At 36.4% G+C, this 9,887-nt stretch overlaps 1 protein-coding gene across 1 annotated transcript; it reads right to left on the reverse strand.

Annotated features, from left to right (window-relative positions):
- Positions 1 to 627: 627 nt before the first annotated feature.
- LOC133126933 (ras-related protein Rab-31-like) lies at positions 628 to 9,775 on the reverse strand. The gene is made up of 7 exons (XM_061239450.1): positions 9,570 to 9,775; positions 8,810 to 8,889; positions 7,793 to 7,874; positions 6,580 to 6,651; positions 6,363 to 6,469; positions 4,640 to 4,749; positions 628 to 4,182 (listed from the first exon to the last, which is right to left on the reverse strand). Exons 1-7 carry the CDS (start codon positions 9,603 to 9,605, stop codon positions 4,085 to 4,087), a joined length of 585 nt encoding a protein of 194 aa, XP_061095434.1. The 5' UTR covers positions 9,606 to 9,775; the 3' UTR covers positions 628 to 4,084.
- Between the last annotated feature and the right edge of the window lie 112 nt (positions 9,776 to 9,887).

The following is a 9,887-nucleotide window of genomic DNA, read 5'->3' on the forward strand; positions in this document are numbered from 1 at the left end:
TGTTTTGGATTTAAAGAAAATAAGTTCCCAGCGTTCCTGCTAACACACTAAACAAATAAGGAAATGGTGGTCTTACAAGCGCTGCACTTTTATGTTTTTAGTAAGATGCAATACTAAATGTATAATAAATCCAACTGAACATGGGGAACATTACATTATTGATGTTTTCCGTTGGGGGGATGCCTCTTCTTGACCACTTCACAGGTATGATCCACCCAAGAGAAAATCCAGAAAAGGCCTGTTTCCTAAATCAGTGACACAGTTCAAGGCTGATACACATTTAAGAGAGTCTTAAAAACCTTTTCACCTTTAAAATAACTCATTATTATTAATAGATAGCAGAAGAGCTAATATAGGGTTAAGTTTTGAGGATGAACACCAACAGAAATAGAAACTTAATAATCAGCTTTGTGTTGATTGTATTGTTTTCCAGAAAATCTCTCAGAAAAGATAGACTAATCAATGAAATCTCTGAAGAATGTATTGTTTCTCTAGATAAGTGTAAAATCAATGAGAGAACTTACAGCTCCTGTTGCTTTGGAGAGAAGTCAAGCAGAACATTCAAATTCATTGAATCCAAGTGGGAAGTAATGACTTTTTATGCTATGACAATAACCTCCCAGAAGATGGGGCCAGAGTATTGCTTTATTCAAAGATACAATTTGTGGTTTATATTTTAAATTGGTAGTACAGATTTGATTTTACTTCACAATATTTTCCAGCTTTGGAAAATACCCAAAGGTGTAGCAGTATAGAACAGAAAACCATCATATTTGTAGTCATATAATATGATTGTTATATCCTCTCATTTTTATATAAACTATATTTAAAAAAGCGATAGAACTTCAGAAATGCAAACTTCAGAGTTTCAGACTGACTGGTAAATGAGCCAGGTTATGAACTCAATAATAAGGTATTTGCAAGCCCCATGTTATATCATAGATTCTCCTTATCACTGGAGCAAAAAGTACACCAAAATTACACCAAAAGACCCCTACATTAAATAAAATGTAATATGCAGTTACCTTAAAATTACTTTTAACCTGTTAAATATACATTATAGTTGCACCAATCTATTTGACAACACATAATTAACAAAGGTACACACTACTATATAGAAATAATATGTTTAATACCACATTAACTGATATAACATTGTCAGCCCAAACTACACATAGGTCATTAGTGACAGTACAGACATATGACAAAAGACATATGCACATTAACTTCATTTGATTGACATGTAGGTGAAAAAAATGTATATTCTCAAATAATAAACCACTTAATTAGTACCATTGTGTCCATCCATACAATTATCCCATGTATGTAGGCAGTCTCATTTTCATCTGAAATGTTGCTGTATCATTATCTCCTAATACTGAGCCAAGATTATATTAAGCTTTTGTGTAAAATTGACAAGGGTACATTAAAGTGTTGAATTAGCTAGTATATGTGTTACAGCACTATCTAGTACAATGCTATCTGTATTCATAGTACTGTCTTTGCGCCGTCACCATCAAAGTCATTTTTGGACAGTAATGTCATGTGACCAGTTCAACCAATGTATGTTAATGGAGGTATGGGGTACATCTAAAATGCAACACATTTCTAGCTCAATTTACCAGCCTTAAATTTGATATTTTGCCCAACATGTCATCATATCAAATATATAGATGCAATTGATAGTTTAATGTTTTTTCTTTTATCATAACTAAACCTCAGTAAACAGAGATTGTACTCATGTTTAAGTGGTTCCATTCTCCTTTATCAAAATGTATTAAATTGGAAATGGTTGCTAAGACAACAGCAAAGACAGATTAGAGTGAATATATCCCTTGTGTGTACTTGTCTGTTCAATATCAGTCATATTCTGTACATGTGGGTAAATATGCATGGCACTTGCATGCTCCATATAGTTTGTGAATGAATGGGGATGCCCAAGATGGGTCAGATCCAGTCCACAATTGATTACACTATTGATTATAAGAAAAAGAAAAGCATTCACAAAGTCATTATAGAATTGAAAATTCTGCACCGGATATAAAAAATAACAAAAGTTCAACAATTAATTTCTACATTAAATTCATAGTGAGATTACAAACCATATTTCCAGGCTTCATCTTCCTGACAACTGAGTTGGTTGAATATGATAACACCCCACCCTTTTATGTATTTGTAAACTGAAAGACTCTCATAGGTAATCCAGGGCATTTAAACTGCTCCCGTTTGAAACCTTCACACACTGCAGTACTCTACCCTTTCAGCCCTCCTATAATTCTGAAACTGATACCGAGTACCCATTCAATACATGTAAGAAAATGTTCCATTGTACTTCACCTTTTGTTGGGGCAGAAGACAGGCTAAACCACACCAACTAGTGCCAGTGCAAAACTCTACTTAACACATCAGAGCAGGTTATAGAAAATGGTACCTAAGTTCCTAAAACTTTTAATACTTTAAGTAACAGTGCTAATATAAACAAGGTCAATTCAACCCTTCATTTTTATAACCCCAACAGCAATTCATATTGGTTAGTGACAATATGAGGGATGAATCAAAGCATTGACCATAATGTACCACAAGTAATTCATGATTTTGCAGAATTACTTCATATTTGATTATGCAACATTGTGGCATGTTAAAGAAACTAATATGAGCTAACAATGTCCTTTTGAGTATAAACAATGTAAATTTACCTTATCAGTAAATTAAATACAATTTTGTATTTAAAATCATTTTGATGATTCAGTCCTTCCTGTAGAACACAGAGAGCACTCCATACTATCTTTGAGATCAATTTAATCTGTCGTAAGGACAGTTCTTAGAATATGTGAGCTTACTTGCGTAAGCCTCGACTGCACAGTACAGTTTTATCCCTGATTTAAAGCTGATAATATCGAAGGAGTCTTTTTGAAGTTAGCATGTGCAGGTTGGGATAGCACATTGACATTCAAGTTTGGATCTTGAGGCGAGTCTGGGGTTGATGTGCTATGACAATTGCCTGTGATAACTGAGCACATAATAACTTCCAGAAGACATCACCCTCAGCATTGGGCTTGGTAAGATCCCAACAACCAGTGCAAACTCATTCATTGCATTTCATTATCTCTCAGCAGCCATTTCTTACATGAAGTAGAGAGGAAACAAGATCCAAAGGCAATAAAAATAGAAGTATAGAGGCAAAAACACACACTGAAAATAGATAGTCTGGTTACCCTTCTGGGGAGGATATACAGTGGGTTCTAGAATTATTGGCACCCTAAATAAAAATGGAGAAAAAAGGCTGCATATAATAAACATTAACAAGGGTAAATGTCTTGGTCATAGGTAGATTGTCCAGCAGGGCAATGACTCCAAGCATCATGATCCACACAGAGATGGTGATGTAAAAACAACAACCATGTTCTGCATGTGATCTGAATTGAAGAGGGGCGATGATTCTGAAAACCTCTGCATGGAGGAATGGTCAAAAATCCCTCCAAATGTGTTCACTAACCGTATCACAAAGTATAGGAAAAGACTCATGGCTGTCATCTTTGGACTGTTTGCACAAAGTATTTAACCAGGGGTGCCAATAATTGCGGAACTTATTTTCTGGGGAAATATATTTTTTGTAAGACTTAAAGCACACTACTTAATGCATGTTGGAAAATAAAGCTTATGTCAATAACTATTATTTCTTAGATTACAGCCCTTTTTGTGCATATTTATCAAGGGTGCCAATATTTTGTACCCTTGTAAATGACTGTCTGTAAGACCCAGTTACCAACAAGATAACCAGAAACACTTTAAGTGGAAATAACATAACACACTGTGACTCTATATGACCTGGGTTGGGCGAACTGTATTTTTTGTACTTTCAACTCTCTGAGCAAACTAGCAAGAAAATAGCAAGCTTAGTACTATAAAGTACTCCCCATAACCACATCCAGACAGGGCGACATACATTACAACCCTGACATGATGTGTCAGGCCTGACTCAGCAAGGCCTGAACAGCAAGTTTGCATAGTGTGTCCAGTATGATCTCGTTTTACCTGCGATTTTAAAAATCCGTATTGTGCGTTTGCGCTGTTACACTCCCCACTAGCAGCAGCGGCGGTTCAGTGGAAACGGCTGGCGGCTCAGCTTAAAGGAGTCATTGCTGTCTAGGTCTTGGGGGTCTAAAGGTGGAATCTTTCGACCTGAAACAAAGATTCATTTATGATCATTTCATTTTCACACACATCTTTAATAGAAAAATATGAAGAACGGTAACTAAAATATGGTTAGCATGTGTTTTAAAAAGAATTGAACATTTGCATATTTATACAGTTAAAAAGCAAATGACAGAGTGAAATAGTAAAATTCGATTTGTCTTTACCTAGAAATCTATTGAGTAGTAGTATGTCAAACAATAAATAGTTTAAATTGACTCTGAGTCTTCTGAGGCCAACTACATATTTCAGAACCCCAAACAAAATGTAAACCGTATGAATTTCCTTTGTACAATTCAATTAAATAAACATGCAATTCTCAGGAAAATGTAAACAAAATAAGAACTGTTAGGGAGAATAATACATCTTATATGAGGTTTGTTTAATGAACCATGTGTCTGACAAAAACAATGACTTGTCAAGTAAATTTGTGAGAAATACTTACTGATTTTCTTGAAAAGTTCTTCCACATTTATGGCATTTTTTGCACTGGTTTCAATGAAAATGGCTGCAATGGACTCAGCAAATTCCTTTGCTTCCTTCATAGGGACTTCCCTGTGAAACCAAAGAGAAACAATTCAGGTGGAACAGCCTTCCAACCCTTTACATGCCACAATAACACATGCTGAGTTTTTACATAGGTCAGTGAATAAATATCCCATGATTTAGCAGGGTTTGAGAGATAAGTCAGCACTGTCAGCACAGAGGTATGCAAATACCTAGCTGACCTAGGTAGCCTGCTTATCAGATGGATAATTCTGTGACTTGCAGTGTCATGAAAATTACTCTTTGTAAAGTAGCAAATGATATCACGGGACCCAACTTTAAAGAAGGTAGTCCCATATAACTAGTACAGCTCAAGATGCATTCTGCTTTCTGTCCTCCAGGGGTCCCTATAGCTACAGGATTTGGACCAGCAAGCTCTAGTAAAACCCCACAGTGTAATTACAACATTACAATAAGATTGATATTGATTCTATTCACTTAAACCCTGACCCTTAAGAAAATGAAAGAAAACGGTTAACATCCACACCCATATGATTCTGAACCTTATAAACAGTACCAAGATAGAACACCTCATATGGCAAATCCAACAATTTAATCAGTCACTACATTCACAAGATAATGATTTACATCACAAAATATTGGCAGACATTGAACAATGAAGAGACATTTAAAACACAACCTGGGAGGCGGGCCAAAAACCTGCCTTCCATTCTTGGATTTGAAATGTATGCTGAGTAGAACCCATGGCTGTGCGTGAAGCTCTACTCGCTCTATGGGTAACCTCCAGGGAGAGGGTCAGAGACTTTATGTTATTGTTGACCACAGACATTGTGATCCATTGCATCTTGGAGGCCGGCGTCTGAATTGTAGTTGGTACCCTGGGTACAGTGTAGCCACCAACCTGGGGTCTGTGGTTTGGGATGCCTAATAACCATCCGACAGTCGGTTGCACGGCATCAGGACTCACGGTTACAGAAACTGCCCAGTTTGTAGTCTTTGTTTAGATCAGAAGCTTTTAGTAGCAACTGCTATAGAACTGCAGCTGGTTTACAGCGGAAATGCTGACCCCAGTATGTAGTGTTTGTTTTGCTCAGCAGCTTTCACTAGCAAGGGTTATGGCTGTAGCTGGTTCACCACGTACACTCTAACCCCAGTTCGTAGTTTCCTTGTTTGGATCAGCAGCTTTTAGTAAGGACGGTTATGGAAGTTGCAACTGGTTTACAGCAGACATGCTACCCCAGTTGGTCATCTTCTTTTCCGCTTCTTCAGATTAGCTTTGTTTTCGTAGCAAAACATTACGGAAGGTTACGAGGCTATAAACAAATCAGCTACCAGCAATGGGAAAAGTTTCTATGCTGATCATTATCTGTAATTTGCAAAAATATATTTGGAAAAAATTGGCAGATGACATGGGTACTTATGCGGGGCTACCTTAAGTCATCCACATCGCAAGTGACCTTGCTGTTATAAGGTCTAGACCTGAGAGTTGTCCACATGCTCAAAGCTCCATCTCTCCGATGGTCAGAAGGAATGAAATAGAAACAGTTTTTGTATATTTAGTATACAGAAAACTGACCCTACTTATACCCAGTCTTATACAATAGCCAAAATTATACTCAAAAGCAATACTCAAACATATACTCAGTATACTCAAACCATACCTGATATCTCCCAAGTCAGTCTTGTTCCCTGCTATAGCCACAACAATGTCTTCTGGACCATATTCTTTCAGCTCTTTCACCCACCTTTTCAGTGTCTGAAAAGAATCCTTCAAGACAAGCATGTACATACATGGTCAATACATGGATGGCCAAGCATACCTCATCCGATTACTTCAATCTGACATTATAGTGCACAATGTGAATAATGTGAATTTACCAGCTTGGTGATGTCATACACGACAACTGCAGCTGCAGATCCTCTGTAGTACATTGGGGCTAAAGAGTGAAACTAAAAGATGAAAAAATAATTAATTTATATTATGTGGAGCCATCTGATTCTGTTTCAAAGCAATGACAACCAAACAGTTATGGTACAATATTTAGCATTAGTATTTGTAAATATGACAAAAAGTCAGTGGTTTCAATGAAATTATATCTCTATCCTGACCTGTCCCAGTAGTTCAGACATGCTGTTTTTTTGGAACGCAAATACAGAATGGCTACTTATAGTCAGATATAATGTATTACAGAATATTCAGTTATGTTGCAGTACAGACCACAATGTGTCTTAGTTGTAATAATTAATACACAGATCTAAAAATACTATCAGGAAATGTAGCAAGCTGGAAAAAGGAAGGGTGGCATGTTGCAAAGGGACAAACAGGTTGAGTAGTGACCTTCACACTAACAGATAATTTGGACAAAATGTGTCCTAATTTTCACAGCAAAACAGGGAAACAACACTGTCTTGTCATGAATAAATTCACTGATTGTTTATGTCAATTAAGCTAGTGACTCCAGTCAGCATCCATCTGACCATTGTTTACGAGAATCACTGTGCTTACTGTCTATAGAATTAAAACATTATTCAATTCAAAGTTAACTGCAAACTTTTGACTTTTTAAAAGTAACATTCATATCCATATTTATCATTATAATACTCATAAATTTTTTTAATGAAGGCATGATGTCTAGCTTTTGAGGATCATTTGGTCTACTTCACTTTGTCAGGCAGGTCCTATTTAAGTGATTTCTTGATTGAGAAAAGGTATGGCAGTAATCAGGCCTGTGGCTAGAGAAATTTAACTCAGGTTTGATAAACCACAGTTAAGTTATGTTTAAACAGGGGGGGCAATCACTTTTTCACACAGGGCCATGTAGGTTTGGATTTTTTCTCTCCCTTAATAATAAAAACCTTCATTTAAAAACTGCATTTTGTGTTTACTTGTGTTGTCTTTGACTAATATTTAAATTTGTTTGATCTGAAACATTTAAGTGTGACAAACATGCAAAAAAAAAAAAAAGAAATCAGGAAGGGGGCAAACACTTTTTCACACCACTGTAGATGTGATGCACCTGGACCAGTGATATTTCGAGCAATATACGTATATGCCACAAGCTTAAAACCAGCTCATAAAAATGATCATTACCCTCTCCTGGCCTGCTGTGTCCCAAATGAGGAATTTGTGAAGTTCATTTCCACAGGGAACAGTCTTGGTTAGAAATGATGCCCTGTAAACATAAAAACCACGCATTAGACACTATGAGCCTGTACATGAGGACTAGATAAGGCTCACAAAAAAGTATAATAGATGTAGGCAGTGCAAGTTGGTTCCTTTCTTAAAATGTGTTGCTAAGATCACTGAGAGGGATTACTCTACTGTCAGACACGTGACTGTACTACATGACACTCATTGCTGTGGCAATATTTATGATTAAAACATCCAAACAAACAAGATGGAAGAAAACACTAGTAATAGAATACATAGAGTGCTTTCTGTACACACCCACAGCACATTAACATTCATTGGTCCTAATTTAAGACTGTTTCCCAGAAAGCAAAATATCAACCATATATCAGTGGACTACCTATAAACATAATAACAAAAGCTATGTCTTCTCAGTAGGGAGGCTTATCATTGTGGTATATCAGAAAAGCCTGAATGAATGAATGCAAAGGCATGAATACAAATGATGCATTCCCACACTATTACCCATGTTATTTTAGTACTTTATTTTCTTCTATCTACTGTCCAGAATATTATGCAAATTATTATTATTATTATTATTATTATTATTATTATTATTATACCTCAAACAGAACACAACTGAGTGTGATTCTCAACTAATTTGGGACATTCCTATCTGAGTCCCACTACTTGTTTAGCCACATATGTAAGAAAGCACTTGTGGTACGGTCAAGATAAGATGTACTCAGTACCAGAGCTCAGCGAAGACGCGTGGCAAATAATGGCTGTGGCTGTAAAGCTTTAATTTGTGAGGAATTTGCAGACATTGCTTAAAACCAGAATTCAGTATGAACAGACCTCACCAACAGAGGTAACTTGAGCAATGTATTGAGCCATTAAGAAGCATTATACACAGGCATACAATGTTACTTGTCTGTAAAAAAGTGTTTTATAAGAATTCCAACACTTCCTCCTTACCCTATCGTTGGGCTTATGTTGTGATTAAACTGATCTTGAACAAAACGGCACACAATACTCGACTTCCCGACTCCTGTCTCCTAAAGGAAGAGAACATTTAGGTCACGTATTTAGACATACTAAAAATCTTGTTCGAAATTACAAGGATTCAAATACAAATAGAGTGCAGTTGCTATAGTATCCTGTTATAAATTCCAGGCATTGTAAATCAAACATAAAGCAAAAACAGTTGATCTGCGATTAAATTTGTCGCTTTCTCTCTTATTCCTTATTTGAACATTCAGCTACATTTCTATAAGATTATGCTTTATTCTGACGTAAACTTCAAAGCACGTTCATTGCGACAGATGTGAATGTACATTTATATTCTGCCTCGAAGGAGAAGCAGGACATAGTGATGGCAAATCGCTTTTTAAAAGGTAGACGTAAAGAGAAGCTATTCAACATGCCGAAGCATTAACGTATAAATAGGCAATCATTGAATGAGATATGAGTCTACGTCTCGTTTCTCTGTTTGATCCAATCAATTCATTTTAATCTTCACCAGCAAATAGTCTGAATAATCTCAATCGTCACCGGTGGCCCAGGCTACATTGTTCCTTGCTTTAAAAGTTTGACGCTTAAAATGAAAAGCAAATGTCACATTCGGCTTCTCGGAAGTAAAGAAAAAGGAAGCAAAAGCTGTCTGTTTTGTGTCCGGAGGTTCCGCAGAGTCATATAATGCAAAGCTGTAAAAAACATCTTTGAACTTTTTACTTACCCCGAGAAGACAGATTTTAAGTTCCCTTATAGCCATCGTCTGGAACTCACTACGAATGATTAAGCATTCTGGGTTTAAACTTTGTTTCTACTGTCCTTATAATTTTTTTAATTTATTTTGCTTACATCAGCTTCTTCTAATTTAACTGTTTTTCTTTCTCTCTCCAGAACTACCTCAGGGCTATAGCCTCAACATCTTTTCTAAAATATAACGGAAACTATTGGGACCAACCCGATGCGCTGTCAGTCACGTGATATCTGATCACCTACTGTGTGCAATAGCCAACAGTCCACATGAGAAGGCAGTAAAAAAATTGTA

This window comes from Conger conger, chromosome 4, assembly GCF_963514075.1.
Source record: "Conger conger chromosome 4, fConCon1.1, whole genome shotgun sequence".
In the NCBI taxonomy this organism is placed as follows: Eukaryota; Metazoa; Chordata; class Actinopteri; order Anguilliformes; family Congridae; genus Conger; species Conger conger.

Excerpts from the sequence above, each read along its gene's own strand:
- LOC133126933 (XM_061239450.1), bottom strand. The coding sequence starts at position 9,605 with ATGGCTATAAGGGAACTTAAAATCTGTCTTCTCGGG. Across the intron at positions 7,875-8,809 it reads AACATAAGCCCAACGATAGG|GGCATCATTTCTAACCAAGA; the intron begins GTAAGGAGGAAG and ends TTATGTTTACAG. Across the intron at positions 6,652-7,792 it reads ACACAGCAGGCCAGGAGAGG|TTTCACTCTTTAGCCCCAAT; the intron begins GTAATGATCATT and ends TTCATCTTTTAG.